Consider the following 21,539-nt stretch of genomic DNA (forward strand, 5'->3'; position numbering starts at 1 on the left):
AACTTAAGCTATAGAGAACTGAGTGTCTTGAGAAATATAGATAAATAGAAGAGGCATTGTGAAAAGTCATGTTGAAAGTATTGTAGACCTGGAGCTGCTTGCTTATTTATTTATTTATTTATTTATATGTATGTATGTATGTGAGTATATGGTCACTCTCTTCAGACCCACCAGAAGAGGGCATTGGATCCCATTACAGATGGTTGTGAGCTGCCGTGTGGTTGCTGGGAATTGAACTCAAGACTTTTGGGAGAGCAGTCAGTGCTCTTACCCGCTGACCCACCTCTCCAGCCCTGGGAGTTGGTTTTAAGGGCTTTGTTTATCAGGCTTTGGACTTTGTAGTGTTGTAACTCAACAGACCCCTCGGGGTCTGAGCTCTGGCGTGCAGCCCCTCAGCACACAGCTTGACGAAAAATTGATGCGAGAGCATGAGGTTTATTGTTCCACGTACGTGGGGTCACTCAATCTCGCAGGGAGAGTCCACTCCATGCACAGAAAGCAGACATCTTTTATACCCTATTTGCGAGGGTGTGTGTGTGTGGATTACTATGAGTAATATATTTTTAAATTTACAGGTCAAGAGAGATTTTTGCAATAAGATTGTTGACAGTTTGTGGCCTTCCCTGGGACCCAGTAGCAGGGCAGACAGGTGATTCAGGGAACTGTTACTTTTATTCTGTCTCATCTTGGTCAGAACGGTCAGAACAGCTTGGTCACTTTGTTCGTTACAACTTTGTTTATGTTCTCAGAAACCTCTGCTCTCTGGCTACCGGAAGGTCAGGAGCCTGTCAGCTCCTCGCCAGGCTGATCTCTGTATTTCTTAAAGGGGAAAGCCACAGATTAATCTTTCAGCAGCTCATCACAGAGAGGCACTGTCACTGGGAAGGAACCTCGCCTTCCACAGTGGTGAATTAGGTGGAAAACAGATATTCATTCACAAGAAGTGAGTCTTCCATTTTGTTTCACTATGGATATAGCACTTCCAAACTGACATAGCTGCCTACAAATGGCATTTGTGAGATGCTGAAGAAAAACATGTATTCTTGTCCATACCAAAGCAGAATAAGAACAGGCATGCCTTTAATCCTAGCAGTAGGGAGGCAGAGGCAGGTTCTGTAAAGGGCAGTATGGTGACACTGTATCTATATCTATATATCTATCTATATGATGAATGAGTGAAAAAATTTTTGAGGCAGGGTCGTACCATGCAGACCTAGCTGACCTGGAACTGGCTTTATAGATCAAGCTGACCTCGAACTTATGGAGATCTCCTTGCCACTGCCTGTGCCTCTTGAGTGCTGGGGTAAGAGGCAGAAGCTACCACATCCAGTATGCAAATATAATTTAAACCTGCCAATTTAATCCCATTGCTTTTAAATACAATTATTTAAGAATGTCTTTTGGGCAGGGTAGAGCATTCAAATCGTCTCAGTTTCTGTGGTGATCGTCGACTGGTAAAACAATCGCGAGTTCAAGGCCAGGTTATGCTACTTAGCAAGCTTTTTTTTTTCTCAAAAAGGGGAGGAGTGTAGCTTCAGAGAAAGGTCTTTGTTAGAAAGCTTCCGTGGTGTAACAGGAGGTGTCGTGTTCAACCTCGTGTACCGCCAGAGGAAAAAAATAAAATTAAACGGCGGGGGGAGGGGAGATTATATTAAATAAATACACGCGCGGCCTGTAGTTCACTCTACTTCTGACCAAAATCATTGCCTCTTCCTTTTTACCAGATCCCTGTCCACCTCGACTAGGAACCTGCTCGCTTTGGTTCACCGTTTCTGTAGGGAACCGATTTCTGGTAACACCACTTATGTCCCACCCTCTCGTTGTACGTTTGGATATTTTGATTGGCCGTCAGTCTTCCTTCTGTTCTATGATTGGTCGAAAGCACGCGGGGACAAGAGGCCCTCTGCTGCGAGAAACAGTCCTGGGCGGGCTAGGTGCCGGGCGGTGCGGCCATGGCGTAAGGCGGCTCGTGGGCGCGGCGCGTGGCAGGCCTTGAAGGCCTGTCATTGCCAGCGTCCACGGGAGCCAATATTTCAATCCAATGATGACCAACGGGGTAGTGCACGCCAACTTGTTTGGCATCAAGGACTGGGTGACGCCCTATAAGATCGCGGTGCTGGTGCTGCTGAACGAGATGGGCCGCACGGGAGAGGGAGCCGTCAGCCTCGTGGAACGGCGGAAGCTCAACCAGCTGCTCCTGCCTCTGCTGCAGGTGAGAGGCGCCCACTCTTTCCCGCCCACTTCCGCGCGCCTCGCCTCGGGTGGGCCCCGCCCTGAGCTTGGGGGCGGGGAAGGCCCAGCCTGGGGCCCGGGGGCGGGGGCTCAACTCTTTCTGCGCTAGAGGATTTGGGAAAAATAAAACGTGAATGCTTCTCGCTAGCGTCTGTTGAGCGCCTACTATGGGCAGGTGCATTACATGCATTCTTTTTGCAGGTCTACATCGGGCTCCTGTATAATCTGAGTGACTAGGGGTAGTAGGGTTACCGTTTCAGAGCCTTGGTCTTCTGGAAAGTGGGGTACTCTATGCTTTCCAGTTCTGCTTTGTTTGCTTTCAGAGAGTTTCACTATTCATCCATCTAATTGTTGAGTACTAGTTTTAAAAGGACCTTGGTAAGTGCTACTTGCTAAATGTTCTTCCACTTAACAAGTCTTGTCAGTCAAAAAGAATACTCTTCATCAGCTGCATAATCTTTCTTACTAAGATAAACAACATAATTTAACTCTTGCCTATAAATGATAAGTTAAGGGGGGTTTGTTTTTGTTTTAGCATACAGCCTATTTAAGTTTTATTTGTTTTTTTGAGACAGGGTTTCTCTGTGTTGCTCTGGCTGTCTTGGAACTAGCTCTGTAGACCAGGGTGGCCTCCAACTCTGTCTTTTGGGTGCTGAGATTGAAGGTGTATGCGAAGCCATACAGGCTATTTTAAAATAATATATGTCAACTACAATTTCCCAAGAAGTAGAATTGGGTTCCCTACGTCTAGAGTGGAGTAAACACTGACTTTCTTTTTTTGTTTGTTTTATTTTTTTTTTTTTTGGATTTTGGTTTTTTTTCCCCGAGACAGGGTTTCTCTGTTTAGCTCTGGCTGTCCTGGAACTCACTTTGTAGACCAGGCTGGCCTCGAACTTAGAAATCTGCCTCCTCTGCCTCCCAGAGTGCTGGGATTACAGGCGTGCACCACCACCACCCAGCTAACACTGACTTTCTAAAATGGCTCCACTGTGTAATTTTAAACCTCATCTAGAGAAGGTCCTGCTTCTGGGGTTAGCCAGCCTTCCTTCTCCAGTTCAGGAAAGGATGAAATGTGTTTATATACCCAAGCACTAGAGCACCCATCTTTGTATAGTGCTTCCCAGTGTACCCAGTGTAGCCTTTCACATTCGCGCACTTAACTTTTGCCACAAACAAAAGAGATAATGGTGATGAGGTCAATTTAACTGATGAAAGAGATAGGCTCATGCCGGGCAGTGGTGGCGCACGCTTTAATCCCAGCACTTGGGAGACAGAGGCAGGTGGATTTCTGAGTTCGAGGCCAGCCTGGTCTACAGAAAGAGTTCCAGGACAGCCAGAGATATACAGAGAAATCCTGTCTCAACCACTCTCACCCCCCCACCCAACCCCCAAAAAAGAAAGAGACAGGTTCAGTGTTGCCTCTCTATAGAGTGACAAAGGAAAGAGAGCCTTGTCTTATAAATCCTGTTCATTTTTCCTTTTGTTTTTTTTTTGTTTTTTTTTAGATTTATTTATTTTTATATGTGAGTACACTGTAGCTGTCTTTAGACACATCAGAAGAGGGCATCGGATTTCATTACAGATGGTTGTGAGCTACCGTGTGGTTGCTGGGGATTGAACTCAGGACCCCTGGAAGAGCAGTTAGTGTTCCTAACTGCTGCGCCATCTCTCCAGCCCTCCTTTTGTTTTTTTAATAGACTTCCATTGACTAAACCAAAATAATCTACAAATATGATGTATGACCTGGTGTTTTGCATGGTCAGGAAAATCCTGATTCCGTATGTCTTGTTTGGAATGATTGACAAGTGATTCTTTACAGTTGTCTGTCAGTCTGTAGCTCTTTGCCCGTATCTCTAACCTTCCTATTTCTCCTTTATGCAGGGCCCAGATATTACACTGTCGAAGCTGTACAAGCTAATTGAAGAATCGTGTCCTCAGCTGGCAAATTCAGTGCAGATCAGGTGAACACTCTTTTTGCCAAGGGGTGGGTGGAGATTACAAGGAGTGGGTAGCAATTAAGGGTTTTCTAAAATGATAGGGGTGTGGCTCTGTTGGTAAGTGCTTAGCTCCCGTGCACAAAGCCTGGATTCCATGCCCGCCACTGTAAACTATCCGTAGTGGTAGAGGCAGGAAGAACAGAAGTTCAAATTTCTTCTTGGCTACAAAGCAGTTTGGAAGCCAGCTGGAATACATGGGGAACTAAAGTTATGATTATTCAAGGGGTTGTTTTCCTAAGAACTTTCTTTATGAATAGTTTTTTAAAAGATTTATTTTACTTATATTAGTATACTTATTGTTGTCAGACACACCAGAAGAGGGCATTGGATCCCATTACAGATGGTTGTGAGCCACCATGTGGTTGCTGGGAATTGAACTCAGGACCTCTGGAAGAACAGTCAGTACTCTTAACCACTGAGCCATCTCTCCAGCCCTTCCTAAGAACTTGTATTTAGATGTTTTTTAATGGGTTACATTAGACACTATTAGTTCATGTATTCTTCCTCCAAAGTGTATTATTTCATATGGAATTTCCTCCTTTACAGTTGTTTTAGATAATTCCATTTTTACTTTGACGAATGTTATATAGTAAACCAGCAATGTAGGATTCTCTTGAGGAGTATGCGAGTGACATTTCAAATGGCTTATAAAGTTTGTCTTGGAAGCCACAGCTTTAAGCGAACCTTGAAATGGCCTTTAACACAGACGTGTCGGTAATTCAGGAATATGAAATGGGAGGATGCTCAGCGGCCTTTCCTAAAACATGCGTCCCGATTTTCTCATTCAGAATCAAGCTGATGGCTGAAGGCGAATTGAAGGATATGGAACAATTTTTTGATGACCTTTCAGATTCTTTTTCTGGAACTGAACCAGAGGTTCACAAAACAAGTGTAGTAGGTATGACACTTCTCAGAATAGCAGAGAGCGTTCCCAATGATGCGAGCGGGCGGCTTTCTGAGGGGCACCTGTCCTGACTGTGGTGTTCATGAGCAGGCAGGCTAGGGTGCTGGCCGTGTGTGGTTTGTATTTACCGCCCTCCTGTCTCCTTCTCTATTCCACATGACTGGTGGGCGAGCACCTCTGTTGTGTCTGTAGCAGTTGGCCTGGGTCTGGGGTCTTTAGGGTTGCCCAGCTCTTTTCGCAGTCCTGCGGACCACTTGCCTGTTGTGCAACTGTAAGTGGGCTCACCAGCCAAACTTAGGAAGCGAGGTGAGTGAGAACACACTCTTACTGTAGTATCTGAAGTCCACGCACACGTGACAGTTCCTTGATGCTTTTCTACTAACTGTGTCCCATGTCCCTCCCCTCTGACTCTGTTGCATGGTCATTTTTATGTTAGTCAACGTCAGTTGTTTACTGATCTGTTCCCAGATCATGGACGTACAAGGTAGACAAAGACTTGCCTCTAACAGGGACTGAGTTGTGCTGGAGGGAGGGGCAGCAGATGTTAAAAAGGAAATCAGTAAATAAGATAATGTAATAACTCCTCAGCTTTTGATAGACTCAGATGTACTAACGATGGTAGTTTCAGAGAGAGTGAATAGCTGTGGCCTGAAAGGATAGAGGTGGGAGAGGACTGAGACCTGAATGGAAGCATGCTCCAGGGGGCGGGGCGGGGCGGGGCGGGGCTGGGAGGCGGTGCCAAGTCCCTGGGAATCAGCTCATGGTTTCACCTGTCTGTGGTCTTCTCCTAGGTCTGTTTCTGCGCCACATGATCTTGGCCTACAGTAAGCTTTCTTTCAGTCAAGTGTTTAAGCTGTACACTGCCCTCCAGCAGTACTTCCAGAATGGGGAGAAGAAGACAGTGGAAGACGCTGACATGGATAGAGAGGACGGAGAAAGACAAATGGAAAAGGAAGAGCTCGACGTGTCTGTGAGGTAACTCTGCTCTCCTGTCACTCGGCTTAACTAAACGTCCCACTGTCCATTCTGGTCTAGACAGTATGAGCTGGCTGTTCCTTCTCTGTCCCTGGGGATACAGGAGGTCAGCTCACAGACTACGACTGAGGTTTTGTGTCCTGTGGCTTCGGATTGGCTGGGAGGCACAAGTGGGCAGTCCACAGGTGGAAGGGGAGTGAGGCCAGGGTGTGGCTCCCTTCCTTTAGGCTTCTGGGGGTGGCAGTAGGGCCACAGTTTCTGTCAAATGACCTTCTATGCTGCTGAGAATGTAGTGACTAGGAAGAGGTGTTGATGGACCTAAGTATAAAGGCCCGTTGTTGTCTGTTGTCTGCTTTAGGAATCATCTGTCCTGACGGCTACCCTGAACCCTACTTCTGTCTTTGTACTCTACTCAGATTTCTACATTTGAATGTGCAATTTCATTCCTGTGGGGTCAGCTATCCTAGCCATTGGTAGCATCAAATTCCAGAGTCTGAGAATCACTTGAGGGCTTCCTAAAGCACAGACATTCACCGTATTCAGGTCTCTCTATAAAATGTCTTTCCTTCCTTCCTTCCTTCCTTCCTTCCTTCCTTCCTTCCTTCCTTCCAGCACTGCCTGGCTCTACAATGTCTTTTTCTTTTTTCTTTCTTTTTTTTTTTTTTTTGTTTTGTTTTTTTTGGATTTGTTTTTTTCAGTCAGGGTTTGTCTGTGTACCCCTGGCTGTCCTGGAACTCACTCTGTAGACCAGGCTGGGCTAGAACTCAGAAATCCGCCTGCCTCTGCCTCCCAGAGTGCAGGGATTACAGGTGCGCCACCACTGCCCGGTTTACAATGTACTACATTTCCGTGGGGAAACACGTATGTTCTCATTATGTAGGCTGGCCTTAAACCCATTATATGGCTCTGACTGGCCTCAAACATGAACACTTAGATATACATAACACGGAAAAAACATTTCTGGCTGGATATGATGGTGCGTAACTTTAATCCCAGAACCTAAAAGGCAGAAGTTGGAAGATCTCTATTAACTTGAGGCTAACCTGGTCTACATAGTGAGTTTCAGGACTTCCACATCTACATAAAGAAACCCTATCTGAAAAATTAAAAAAAAAAAGAAAAGATAGTTTCATGTATTTGACTGCTCTGATTATTTGAAACTCTTTGTTTTGCCTTTACAGTACTGGGGCTTGGTCCCGGGCTTGGGTGGGCTCAGCAGGTACTCCACCATTAAGCCTTCTCTTTAGTTGAGCTCTTCTTGACTTTTTGTTTGTTTGTTTGTTTGTTTGTTTGTTTGTTTGTTTTGAGACAGGGTTTCTCTGTATGGCCCTGGCTGTCCTGGAACTCACTCTGTAGACCAGGCTGGCCTAGAACTCAGAAATCCGCCTGCCTCTGCCTCCCAGAGTGCTGGGATTACAGGCGTGCGCCACCACCACCCGGCTTGTTTTTCTTTTTTTGTTTGTTTTTGTTTTTTTAATTTTAACTTTTTATGTGTGTATCATTTTTTTTTTTTTTTATTTCCAAGGGTTTGGAACCCACAAGCTCATATATGCTAGACATAAAGCAGCCTCTAACCTATTTGTAATTTTATCTTATTATATTACATCGGACAAGAAATTACCTCTTTCTCTTTTTGTAATTATTGGTATATTTTTAGCTTTTTATAGGGAAGTTCTTTTTCTTGCAAAGTAGTATTAGCTCTGGGAAAGGAAAACACAAGTTCATGAGGTAATACTGGGAGCTTTGCAAGTCTCCCACCTTACAGTTTTGAAGGGAAGCCCCACTGTTTATTTAATTTTTTGACAGGGTTTCATTCTGTAGTCCAGACTGGCCTTCAACTCAGAGCAGTTCTCCTGCTTCAGCCTTCTCTGAAGTACACAGATGACAGGTGTGAGTCACTGCTGGGAGCTCCAGTTGTTAATTTAAGATCCGGATGTTCTCAGTGGTACAGAACCTGCCTTCTGTGAATGAGGCCCTGGCTCAGCGTTCAGCACCCGACACACAAACATTTAGAACCTGGACTGGTTGGTCCTCAAATGTTGATTGGCTGTTTTAAGACTGCAGTTGCAGAGCAGGCAAACTGAAATGCAGCTTCTGCTTCATGGCTCAGCTGTAGCATCGTGTTCCACGGGAGTGTAGGCCTGTGGAGTCCACCCTGAGGAAACCCCGGGAGCTGCCCGCTCATGGGGCTCCTGAGGCTGCAAGGTGCTGCCTCTGCTGCTCTTCACCTGAGGCCGTTTTTTCTTCTCTTGGGTTAGCTTCATACTAGTCTCCCAGACTCAGCCACCCTGCAGGTGTCGGCTGTGCTTCCCGTGTGCCAGGCACAGTGCGTGGTGCTGTTCATTCTCCTCATGCAGAGGAGAAAAGTCCTGTGTTCGTGCCAGTAGGTAGGGATGGCCAGGTGATAGATGGGGAACTTAGTTAAACTAGTGAGATAGAGTTTTCAAGAGAGTCAGAGTGGCAAAGAAATGAGAGAAGCCGTGTTTGGAACTGTGTATAATTCTAACTCTGGGCAGGGCTAGGAAGTGAGCATTGTTCTGAGGATTCCTCTGTGGCCTTTCGGATGCCTGCAGAGGCCGGAGGAAGGCTGCCATGCAGCTGCCGTGTAGGTGCTGGGAATCAAACCTGGGTCTTCTGCAAGAGCAACACATGCTCTAAACACTGATTAATCTCTCCAGCTCGAGAACTTCCCTTTTTTTAAAAGACCGAATAGCATATTGCATGTCCATAGTGCATGTTTATCTACTGTTGTCAGTGGATAATTGGATTGCTTTCATGTGATCTACAGATGTGCGTTTGGACCCCTGCTTTCATTGCCTTTTAGTTGTTTGTTTTAAATGGCTTCTTCATAGGAAGTCTAAGCTGCCCTTGAACTGTGCATCTTTCTGTCTCAGCCTTGCAAGTAGTGGAGGTATAGGGTATATTACCATAATTTGCCTTTAACTTTAAAAAACTTACATGATTTGTGAAGTTACCTTTTTTACTATATGTAGTCTTTACTCTTATTTTATTTTTATCTTTTCATTTTCCAGAGAAGAGGAAGTATCTTGCAGTGGTCCTCTGTCCCAAAAACAAGCAGAATTTTTTCTCTCTCAGCAGGTATGATAATTATATAGCTTCTTGTGAGCTTTTTCACTTTTATTAAGTCCTGTGATGTGCTGTGCTGTCATGTGTGTGTGAAGTTTCCTTACAGGACTGTGTGTGCTGCCTGCTACTCTTCCCTCTTCACTGGCAGTGCTGTGGTCCTTGCCTGTCTCATTTTATTCTTTTAAGGCAGAGTCATTCCGAAATGGACTGTGACCACCATAGAGAGGCAGAAAGAAGCAGGCAGATCTCTGAATTCAGGATAGACTGGTCTCCATAGAATTCCAGTTAGGGCTGTATATGAAACTTTGTCTCAAAACTAAACTCAACTAACCTAAATGAATACCTGACAGGTGGATTTCAGCCACACAGGAGTCCACATGCAGGTTTCCTTAGAGATGGAGCCCAGGTTTCATCACTTAGTGATGGCTGTGTTAACTGTGGGGAAGAAGTATCTGTCATCTGGATTGTCCTCACACCCTGGTGCCCTACAGCTGGATTAGAGTTAGTGTGCACAGGTCACTCTCTAATTAGACTAGAAGGCCCTCCATAGCAAGCTCTAGCTGCCCTGCCTCTGGGTGGGGAAAGCCTTTATGAACACAAAGGAAGACACCACGCAGGAGCTAATGTCTGCATGCCATCATCACATTCTCTAACTTAATTAAAAGGCAGGCGACAGCTTGGGGGAAGTGTTGCAATAAATGTGAGTGAGAGTTACCACTGTTGCTTTAGAAATTATTTCAAAGACCGTTTGATGATGAGACAAAGTCATCATCTGTTATTATGTGGAAAGAAGAAAAGGCTGGGCTGGAAAGACTGCTTGGTGGGGAAGAGTAAAGGCTGCTCTTCCAGAGGACCAACAACCTGTGGTGGCTCATAACTATTACTCCAGTTCCAGGGTATCCACTGCCCTCTTCTGGCCTCTGTGGGCACGGCACATGTGTGGTATACAGACATACCTGTAAGCAGAATACCCATATACATAGTAAAAATAAATAAGTCTGTTTTTCTTTTTAAAGAAAAGAGAAAATTAAGATTATTATTAATATTAATTAATGTGTGTGAATGTTTTGCCTCCTTGTATGTGAACTACATGCATGCAGTACCTATAAAGCCCAGAAGAGGGTAGCAGAAACCCTGAAACTCAAATATGGATATTTCTGAACTGATTTTCGAGTGTTGCAAATTGAACCCAGTTCCTAGAAAAGCTATCTGTGCTCTTAACCTCTGAATACCATTTCCACTACTCCCTTCCCTTGTAACACCCCCAGCTCCCCATAATAGGGTCTTACTGTATTGGTCTGACAGGCCTGGACCATTCTTTAGACCAAACTGGCCTCAAACTGACAGGGCTTCTTCTGCAGCCTGAGTGCATGTGGTGCCATGCTGTTCTTAGTTTTTCTGTTTTGTTGATGTTTTGAGACAGGGTTTCTTTATATAACAGCCCTGGCTGTCCTGGAACTCACTCTGTAGACCAGGGCACATCTGATTCTGCTTCCCAATTGCTGGGATTAAATGTATTTACCACCATTGCCCGGGTTCTTTTGTGTGTGTGTGTGGGGGGGGGTTGTTTTGTTTTGGGTTTTCAAGACAGGGTATGGCCCTGGCTGTCTTGGAACTCACTCTGTAGGGCAAGCTGGCCTTCAACTCAGAAATCCGCCTGCCTCTGCCTCCCAAGTGCTGGGATTAGAGGCATGCTCCACCACTGACCGCCATTTTTTTATTATTTTTATTTATGAACATTGGTGTTTTGCCTGCATGTATGTCTGTCAGTTGTGAGTGGCCTTGTGGACAATTGGAATCAAATCAGGATCCTCTGGAAGAGCAGTCAGTGCTTTTAACAGGATGGGGTTATCTCTCCATCCTGTCTTACTTATTTTTTAAAGACACAGTCTCAATATGTAACCCAAGAACTCTTAATCCTCCTGCAAATGCCTTCCAACGGCTAAGATTTCATGTTAGGCCATTATACCTAATTTCATACCTGTAATCACACACATATAGGAAAAAACTAGGATTAAGTATCTTATTCCCTATACCACTTACTCCATACCAGGTCTGGCTATTATCTCAGCACATAGGAAACTAAGGCAGGAGGATTTTAAAATCCTGGGACCAGTTCTTTTCAAGGAAAAAAAAATATTCATATTTCTTTTTTTTAAAGGTCTATTTATTTTATATATGAGTACATATACATATCTTCTAATGTGCCTGAAGGCAGTGACAGTATGCTCATATACATTAAACAAACAAACAAACAAACAAATAAATAAATAAAAATAGAAGAAAAAGGTTTAGAAATAGAATGAATAATTTATAATTAGTTCGATATAAATATTTAATTTAACTGTTTTTGGTGGTTTTTTTTTTTTGTCTTTGTTTTGTTTTGTTTTGTTTTGTTTTGTTTTGTTTTTTTTCGAGACAGGGTTTCTCTGTGTAGCCCTGGCTGTCCTGGAACTCACTCTGTAGACCAGGCTGGCCTTGAACTCAGAAATCCACCTGCCTCTGCCTCCCAGAGTGCTGGGATTACAGGCGTGCGCCACCACCGCCCGGCTGGCTGGGTATGTAGAAGGTTCTAGGCTTCTCAAGGAAGGCTACATAGTAAAGCTATTTTTTAAGAAATCAATATATAAGGTTCTGGAGAGATGGCTCAGCGGTTAAAAGCACTCATTGCTCTTCCAGAGGTCCTGAGTTCAATTCCCAGTAACCACATGGTGGCTCACAACCGTCTGTAATGGGATCCAATCTTCTTCTAGTGTGTCTGAAGACAGCTGCAGTGTAGTCATATGTATAAAATAAGTAATTTTAAAGAATATATATATATATATATATTGAGAAAAGGTGTACTATTCATAATCTTATTTCTTTTGTATATATATTATATATACAATGTATAAAATAGTCATTAATTCAGTGTTCCCTAATACCTCTTGAGAGGGCTGCTTCCATTTTGTATTATATATATAATTTTTTTACATTATGTATTATTCAGCTTTGTATCACTCCAAGGAAATTCTAAATATGTAAGTCCAAAATCCCATGGGCTCATTGAGTTGGGCCTTTGAGAGCCATGCATCATAGTAGGAATTCAGGTTCAAACAAGTGGTCTTCTCTCAACTCTGCAGCATGGTGTGGAGTACAGATCTGAGGAGTCCCTTGGAGGGCGTAGCTCCAGCAATGGAATTTCTACCATTGGTTCTCCTTTCTTTTTTCTCTCTTTTTTTTTAAGATTTATTTTTTATTTTATGTAAACTGTAGCTGTCTTCAGACACTCCAGGAGAGAGCGTCAGATCTTGTTATGGATGGTTGTGAGCCACCATGTGGTTTCTGGGATTTGAACTCAGGACCTTTGGAAGAGCAGTCGGTGCTCTTAACGCTGAACCATCTCTCCAGCCCCTGGTCCTACTTTTTTACAGACCCTTTGAGAATCCCTTTAAGGATTTCCCAAAGACGTTAGACCTGCTCTCAAATTCCTGTAAGGGTCCTTCATGATCTGAGTGGTGACTATGATTCTCTTCTCATCTTGAGTTCATCTAATTTTGTTGGTTTTGATTGTTGTTTTGGGGTGTGTGTGTGTGTGTGTATGGCCCTACCCAGCACTTCTCATTGATGCCAATTTAGGAACCAACATGGTCTCCTAGACAGACATTGAACATCTAAACCATAGCAACATGTCCTGTGTAATTGTTGATTCTATGCATGTAAACTAGCAATATGTAGGACAGGGCAGGAGGTGAACACAGTATCTGTCTGAAGAGTTGACAGTGTTGGGTGTTCAGGTGACAGTTGAAGTATATAGACTGGCCCGTGCTGTAGGAAGGGAGAGAGAGTGCAGGGGACTCATGGGCATATGGGTGGCCTTGAGACCTTGCCTAGCCTCAGTGATGGACAGTGGAGTATAAATTATAAACTGGGACCCATCGGGGTTTGCTAGGTCTGGAAGGATCACGTGGGTGAGACGTGCAGACCCGGAGGGTTGTGTCCAAGGGAAGGGAAATAGTATGTGCTGGCGTGAATGTGGTCAACATAAAACATTGTAAACATTGTTTAGAAAGGGCTCATGCTGATGAGGCTGTAGTCAGGCCATGTTGGTCTCCGTGTTCCTCTGGATTGATTGTTTCTGATGTGCTGCAATTTTCATTTCAGGCTGCTTTGTTGAAGAATGACGAGACTAAAGCCCTCACCCCAGCTTCCTTGCAGAAAGAATTGAACAACCTGTTGAAATTTAATCCTGATTTTGCTGAAGCTGTGAGTTTTGTCCAGAATGTGTTCCTGGGTTTTAAGGACAGCATACTGCTGTTCAGTAGTAAATCAGAGAGCTACACAAGTTTTAGGTTCTAAAAGAAATCACATTGTTGGCAAGATAACAGCAGGGCCCAGACTACAGGGCTCCCCCACTGTCCCTGGGCCAGAGGCCCTGCTGGTGTCTTCTCTGAGTTATCTTGGGCGTGGCTTTAGACAGGAGACGATAGACTGATGGATAAAAACATTTGAAGGCTGAAAAATTCTTTTTCTTTCTTCCTTTTATGAGTGTTTTCAAACAAAATTTAATTTTTTTTTCAAACAAAATTTTAAATTAAATGTTTTATTAGATCTGTTCCTCTGTGAGCTTCTTAATGTAAACTTCAGATGATATTTGATTTGACATCAGATTTTATTCATGTCAAAACAGCTCCATTTTTTTTCCCAGTAGCTGAGACATCCCTGTTAGAAGAGTGCTTTAGTTCTGTGCTCCAAAGCAAAAGGACAAGAGTTAACTTGGTAGCTAGTTTTAGTTGGACATTTAGAGGAATTAACTTTTAACTTGTACATGAATCAGGTTCTCATCAATTGAGTGTTCCTTAATACCTCAGCAGGGAGAGCTGCTGCCCTTCTGCATTCTGATGCCCTAGCATCATGGGTGCTAACATAGCCAATGGCAACAGCCTCTGTTCGTGCATGCGTTTGTATCCTATCAATAGCTACATTCATAAACCTGGACAGACGCCTAATGGACTTCTTGTCTGGGGACTGTTCCAAGCCAACATTTTGAATCTTTCTTACTTTGCCCATGGAGAAAAGGTGAGGATGAACTGTGGCTTCCATGAGACTACTGATTATTTCTCGTTTTAGCATTACCTCAGCTACTTAAACAACCTCCGTGTTCAAGATGTTTTCAGCTCAACGCACAGCCTTCTGCATTATTTTGACCGCCTGATTCTCACTGGAGCAGAGGGCAAAAGTAATGGGGAAGAGGGTTATGGCCGGAGCCTGAGATACGCTGCTCTCAACCTGGCTGCCCTGCACTGCCGCTTCGGGCACTAGTAAGTAGACAGACTCCTGTCCGTGTGGACGTGGAAGACAAGCATCTCAGTGTTAATTGAAACTCATTTTTAAAGATAATCCATTACCAGGAGTAGTGGTGCATCCAATACTCAGGGGCAGAGGCCCTTGGAGTTTGAGGCTAGCCTGGCCTACATAGAGAGTTTCAGGCCAGCCAAGAATATGTAGTGAGTTCCTGTCTCAAAAAACAAACAAAAAAAATCCTACTCTTCCCTTCATGATGACACATGTCTGTAATTCCAGCACTGAGGAGTTGGAGGTAAGAGGACAGGTACAAGCTCAAGGCAGCCTGGGCTACATAGAAGACTTTGTCATATAACAAAACCTAGAACAAACAATCAAAAACCAAACAAACAAACAAACAAACAAAAAATTTATTTTTAAAATGGAGAAAGAAACTGATTTGAGATTTTTTCTAGATTTGTTTGTAGCTCCCAGAGTGAAGCTTTTTGTGAATGGCAAATCCTCCCTAGTGGTGTGCTCCCTGGAGCCACTGGGTAGTGGTGCATGCTTTAGTGCTTGGGCCTGCTTTGTTTTTTGCTTCTAAGAACAATCTGGCCATTTAGTGAACTAGGTCTTTAGGTCAGGGCTTCCCAGAAGAACTTTTGGAGGTAGTGATGGAGCTGCAGAAGCCATTTCCAGTATTTAAAAAGCGAAGAGAGTTCTATCTGCTGGTAGAAGGCTGCACAGAGTTTGGAAGTTCTGTGTGCTTTTGCTTGAATTCAGGCAGCTGTAATGTGGAACTGGTTGGTTTTGTTACAGAATATACCTGGCTTTATTGTTTGTTTATTTTGTTTTGTGGAAAAGACATGAGAACTTGTAGTCAGGAGGGAAAAAAAAATTTAGGCAAATGTGTGGACTTGCTCCTATGGAAAAGATTTGTGTAAGAGAAGCTTGGCTCAGCTGCACAAATGGCTGCTAAAGCAGGTAACTAGACATAGTCTGAGAGAACACACTGCTGAGCAGAACCTCAGAAGAGCCTTGTGGTGCTCAAGCCCAGAGCAGGGGGCAGCAGGGTGGTGCAGGCCACAGGCTGCATAGGTGAGATTCCATAGTGTCGAACAGGCCCTCACTCCCTTTCTGCTTTAATAGCCTGTAGGTCACTGGGCTTTTATCCTGGTATATTCACAGGACCCTGTGCACATTAATTAAGTGCTTTGCCATTGAGCAACAGCTCCCACCCCAAAGACCTTTCTTTTTCTTAATAGGATTTTCTGTTTCTCAACTGGCCTTGAACTTGCTACCTAGCTAAGAATGACCTTGAACTTCTAATCTTCCTGCGTCTGTCTCCTAAGTGCTGGGGTTTCAGCTGTGTATCACCTGTTTATGTGAGCACTCTGCTGACAGTTCCATCCCTAGCCCCGTAATGTTGGACATTTGATAGCTGCTTGTTGGTCACACACTTCATACTGGTTTCCCTGTAGTACCAGGGCGTGCAGAAGTGGAAATAGAGGAAACTGGTGGGAGGCTTATAGGAAAGAGGGAGAGCGGTACAGAACGTAGCTGCAGCGTTGTCGCTAGTGTGGGCCAGACTAAGAGCTGTGGTCAGGGGCTGCTGTTACTGGAAGAAGGCATTCTGGTCTTGCTCCAGGTGTGTGTGCATACATAGTTGTCAAGGTCACATGTCTGTCATCCTCTGACCTGATACTGGAACACAGACGTAGGGAAGCCAAGTCTCCTGTGCCTTTGTTTGGAGGAAATACTCACATCCGTGAGTACATCCTAGAGTGGGAGCTTATAGTTTGTTTGAGCAGTGTGCTCCTGACTCTGCAAGTGAGGAAAAATAGGAGGTGACTGAGATCAGCATTGGGTTGTGGAGCCAGGTATGAACTCTGAGTAGCGAGGAGGCCGTTGCTCCTGTCTTGGGAAGCTAAGTAGGCATCGTACGTAGTACGTTTCAGAGAGGAAACCAGCTTGCCTCTTTCTCTTTTTAAACCTTTTTGAAACAGTTTCATGTAGCCCAGCTTGATCTTGTAACTCCTGATCTTCCTGCTCTTTATCAGGATCACAGGCCTGTGCCGCCATGCCAGGCTCTTTTACTGGTCATGTTGGCTTGACTTTCTTAAGTTTCTGCATTGGTAGTGGCTTGTAGCTCCTGCTGCAGCACACTGTATGGGTCTCTCCAACTCTTCCTTCCTAAGCCTGACACTGTGCAGTCAGCTGCTGTTTACTGGAGCAGTATTAACTGGGACACTGAGGACCCGTGTATGAAGGTGTGCTTCCTGCTCTCAGGTGGCTCTCGGTCAGGGTTCTGCTCAGCAGGGAAAGCAGTTTGAAAGAAATGCAGCATAGGCAAAGTAGAGGTAGCTAGCTCCTCTATTTGAACAAGCAGTTAAGGAAAAAAGTGGGACTGCTTAATTAACACTGCCCCTGTGAGGCTGTTGCTAATGCTGGAGGAAAGCTCACTGTAAGGTTTTCCTTAAGCTAGTGGCATCTGAGACCCGGGCTCTTACATTGAACAGCGACATTGGTAAAGCTTTCGTCCTTTTATTTGGAATTCAAGAAGATAAGGCCTGGCCTGTGCCATTTAGAGGTTTGTGAAGTAGTTAAATCCACAGGAGAGTAAACAGAAGGCAGACAACACAGCATTGCAAAATGGGGTGTTTTCAGAGGTGCTGGCTCAGTGTGCTGAGAATGGCTGGCTGGGCTGCCGTAGACCACGGGAGCGTGGGGGAGACTGTCTGATTTTCAGGGGAACATTGGCATGTGAGGAGAGGAAAAAATGACTAGAAATAGGAATCGTCAGAATGCTTCTGAAAACTATTTATTTATTACTTTAATGATGATAAAATACCAGCTGCACATAGTGGCTTGGGTTTTGTTGTTTTGTTTTATTTTAAACAATGCAGAAAATAACTTAATACAAAGTAAACTGTTAGTCTTTTCCTTGCTGTCTTCTTGGCATTGGACAGCTGGAAGGAACAAACATTTTAGGAGCAGCAAGGAAAACTGTTCCCTTTACTAGACATTCCCCCAGAAGGGCCTGACCGCGCCTCCACAGCGATGTTTCCTGCTCCTGGGGTTGAGGCAGCCACAGAGAAAGCAGTCCATAAATAGCCACAGCTCAGCTCGAGGCCTGCTCATGGACGAACTGCGTGCAAATGACTTCCTGCTACCGACGCTTACATGTTTGTGACTGTTAATGGGATATTAATGTTTAGTCTGTCATTAGTCAACAGGCAGAGCTCGCCCTGCAGGAGGCAATTAGGATTGCCCAGGAGTCCAACGATCACGTGTGTCTGCAGCACTGTTTGGTGAGGCCGTCCTCTGGTCTTGGGATTTTGCTCATGGGTAGAGTTGACCTCCTGAAGGCCCAGTTTCAATCATGTCGTTGTGTAGTGGGATCCAAGGTCCTTAGCAGTGAGGGAAAGCTATGTAGGTGGACACAAGGACTCACAGAGAGTCCTACATTCATATTTCTTTCTTAATTTGTGGCATTTGTTCTGCTTTGAGCACTTTGTATCCACCTTGACATGAGAAAAAGAGTTAAGTATTGCATTGATGTTGACATTAATGAGATGATGTACTATATAGACAATGTACTATAACTTGGTGAGATGTTGGTGTATCCAACAGTTACCAAGTATAGAGAGAGTACAGAAGTACTTAGTCCTCTGTGACTCAGCTCAGTTAAATGCCGGGTGGAGCTTTATGCTTCCTTCGGACATGTCTGCCACTCAAGCTGTCAGAGAATGTGGATCAATGCTTGTTTATCTCAGTCTGGCATTGATAAAGCTTTTAATATCCCTAACGGGTTTCATTTACACTCACAACTCATAACACAGTACTGTAGAGAGCTTAACATGTCCCTTTAAAATTCTTTCTTATGTCCACATTGATACTTCACTGGAGATCCACCATTGCCATTGTTATGATACATTCTGATGGTTATCTCTTGCCAGAGCTGGCTTTATGTGTTGGGGCAGAAGAGAGCCGATAGCTATGTTCTGCTGGAGCATTCTGTGAAGAAAGCAGTACATTTTGGGTTACCGGTAAGGCTCATCTTTCTGTGAGATTGTTAAAATTAGTGGTGTTGAGCTTTTGTCTCTTCTGCCCACCTTTGTCATGATCCAGCAAGACTTAGAGTGGGTATTCCTACACGTGGTCTCGTTGTCGGTTGTTTTCTGACTTTAATTATTAATCACACCACTAAATTCTGTTGGGTAGGTTTCTCTCTATTCCCTTTGTCCTAACATCTGTGAGAGCTCCACTTATCGACTTGATAAGAGACCTTTGTTTAGTTTTAGTTTATTGAGCAACACTTAGTACATTTGTACTTAGAAAATTTGTAGAAAGGCTTTTATCTTCTTTTCTAGTGCTGGGGATAGAACTCAGCATCTCCCACATGCGAGGCAAGTGCTTTGCCACAGAGCTATATCCCCAGCCCTGGAATGCTGAATTTAAACCAGGGATTGGCAGACTACAGCTTGTGTTTTAAATCTGGTGCTCTGTCCGCCTGCGTAGGGCTGTTGAGGCAGGAAACGTCTACATGTTTAGATGGATGGAGCCGTAGAAGAGCCACAGATGAGCAGAGACAAATGTGGCCTGCAACATGAAATCTGCTCTGACCCTTGCTAGAAAGTTCGCTGATCCTTGTTTTAACTAGTAAGCCTAGTGGGAAGACCTGATCCTCTCATTCTGCATGACAGGAAAAGGCTGCGTTGTTACCTCAGTGACACAGAGGCCATGCAAAGGGCATGGTCTGTGTGCAGAAAGTAGGAATGACTTTGGGGTGTAGAATGCTATTGGAAGAACGTTATCCTGTCTCAGTACCTGCTGAATCCGTGACCACAGACCATAAGATCACTCACGCCCATTCTCAGGAAGTTTGCAGCAAAATTGAGAACAACTTAATGTACATATTTGTTCAATCTTTGCATTATCTGTGTGCTTCCTTCTGGGAAGGACCGAATTGATAGACTGCTTAAATATACTCTAGTTATGGATTTAAACCGCTTTTTTCAGATGAGCTTTTTACCCTTGAGGAGAATTCCAGAAGCTAAGATGATAACTTGTTGCTCGTGACAGGCATCCTTTTTTTTTTTTTTTTAATCTCCTGTTACCTAATGTGCCCAGCACTGTTTGCTCTATCATCTCATTGTAATCCTTACCACGATTCTCTATGATAGGTTTGATGCCCATTTTACAGATGAGGAAGCTGAGGCTTAGCTAAGAAGCTAAGTGACTGGCCCTAAGTCACACAGTAAGTAGCAGAGGCAGTGTCTAAGTCCAGGTTACCTAATGCTGAGGCCTGGCTCTGTGCCACGTGCCCGCTGCTTCTCGTTCAGCCCTAGCGTTTCAGGAACACATCCTTCACGGGTCAGGGTTCAGGTCAGGGCATAGGTTCTTTAAGTAGAGCTGTCACTGTGCATGTGCTGAAATGTGAAATCCACCACATTTCTGAAGAGCAAAACAAATTCTGTCATGTAATCTCTATCTTGGGTCGTGGGTATATCTGTCCCCTTAGTACCTCGCCTCCCTGGGAATACAGTCCCTTGTTCAACAGAGAGCTTTTGCTGGGAAGACGGCCAACAAACTGATGGATGCCCTAAAGGACTCTGACCTCCTGCACTGGAAACACAGCCTGTCGGAACTTATCGATATCAGCATTGCACAGAAAACGGCTATCTGGAGGCTGTACGGCCGCAGGTAGGTCTCCAGGCAGACTGCCAGAGCCACGGAGGTGTGGAGCCTTTAGAGAGATAAGCAGGAGCTAGCGAACTGGCCCTGTGCAAGTTTGTCCCCCTTTGGAATTTGTTCACCGAGGGGATTAGAGAAAATGATTCGTCATCTGGAGACATTTTGTAGTCTGCACGAACTTGGCAAAGTCTTCCCCACGTCCACGGTTTACTCTTCCTGACTGTTCTGTATATAACCGGTGGGTGATTTCTCATCTGGTTCGCACATTTGATCTCAAGCTCATGAGTATACTTGACCAGTGACCAGCTGCCACTCAAACCTAGATCACCTGACCCCCCGAGCTGAGTCCCCTTCCTGTTCGCATGCTGCATGGCCTCCTTGTGCAAGTCCAGCGCCCCTCCCCACAGTGCTTGTGTAGACAAGGTTGCTCCTCCGGTGAGGTGTTTTCTCTGGATGTCTGCAGCCACTGTCTGCTTTCCACTCAGCCTCCGGTGGTTTGGAAGTAAACTTCTGAAACAGACTTTGCCTTGGAGCCCCGCCTTGAGCTCACACATCCCCTAGACAGCCTGCTGTTTCTAGGAATTCCGTAATGAAGGAAGCGCCTCTTTACCAGTCTTGTTTTTGTATTTCAGATAATTTTTTGGCACGGTGTGCTCTGAAACAGCTGCCGACACTGGCCACTGCCTGCATTGCCAGAGCAGCCGGTGCCAGGATGGCATCGGGTCTGAATTTACCCGTGAAACCTAATTAGCATCCTGTGACCTCAGGGAACATGGAGGGTGGGAGGTGGGGTTGGGGATCTGGGCGCTCAGTGTTCCCAGATTTGTTGACCTACTCTACATTTCCTTGGGGCCTGCATACCCAGGATAATTCCACTCTCCTTGGCCTGAGGGCAGGAGAGCCGGCATGGGGAGGAGTTGCTTCCCCACATCCAGAGCCGCAAGGGTTAATTTTCTTGCGTCTCCACAGAGGCTAACTGTAGGGTATGGCTCAGGGGCAGCCTAGGTCTGCTGCCTAAGGGGACCTGTCCCCTCTCCTCACCCAGCACCATGGCACTGCAGCAAGCCCAGATGCTGCTGAGCATGAACAGCCTGGAGGCGCTGAACGCGGGTGTGCAGCAGAACAACACCGAGTCCTTCGCCGTCGCGCTCTGCCATCTCGCAGAGCTACATGCAGAACAGGTAGGTCTGCTGTGTGAGTTTCCGGGGGAAGCCATCCGGAAAGGAAGCCCATCCACCATGGCAGCACACGTGGGAGCTGAGCGCTGTTCTCTCATGGTCCCAGCATGGCCTCCCAGGGTGTAGCCTGGCTAGTGCTTCTAGGGCACTGGGCTCTGCCAGTTCCTCCTTCTAGTGCTTGAGAAAAGCACTGGGTATGTGTCAGTG

General features: G+C 45.0%; 1 protein-coding gene across 2 annotated transcripts in view; it reads left to right on the forward strand.

Annotated features, from left to right (window-relative positions):
* Positions 1 to 1,905: 1,905 nt before the first annotated feature.
* The window catches only part of Anapc5 (anaphase promoting complex subunit 5), a 31,964-nt gene continuing 12,330 nt past the window's right edge, over positions 1,906 to 21,539 (forward strand). Inside the window, exons 1-11 of one of the 2 annotated variants that reach the window (XM_052169169.1) lie at positions 1,906 to 2,212; positions 4,114 to 4,193; positions 5,018 to 5,127; positions 5,925 to 6,108; positions 9,141 to 9,207; positions 13,339 to 13,440; positions 14,305 to 14,495; positions 17,687 to 17,768; positions 18,417 to 18,506; positions 19,982 to 20,163; positions 21,200 to 21,335. In XM_052169169.1, the coding sequence (XP_052025129.1) occupies positions 2,042 to 2,212; positions 4,114 to 4,193; positions 5,018 to 5,127; positions 5,925 to 6,108; positions 9,141 to 9,207; positions 13,339 to 13,440; positions 14,305 to 14,495; positions 17,687 to 17,768; positions 18,417 to 18,506; positions 19,982 to 20,163; positions 21,200 to 21,335 (1,395 nt within the window). In that variant the 5' untranslated portion in view covers positions 1,906 to 2,041. The remainder of the gene's footprint in view (positions 2,213 to 4,113; positions 4,194 to 5,017; positions 5,128 to 5,924; positions 6,109 to 9,140; positions 9,208 to 13,338; positions 13,441 to 14,304; positions 14,496 to 17,686; positions 17,769 to 18,416; positions 18,507 to 19,981; positions 20,164 to 21,199; positions 21,336 to 21,539) is intronic. The other variant, XM_052169170.1, reaches the window with a different exon arrangement.

The sequence above is a fragment of the Apodemus sylvaticus genome, chromosome 22 (assembly GCF_947179515.1).
Source record: "Apodemus sylvaticus chromosome 22, mApoSyl1.1, whole genome shotgun sequence".
Taxonomy (NCBI): Eukaryota; Metazoa; Chordata; class Mammalia; order Rodentia; family Muridae; genus Apodemus; species Apodemus sylvaticus.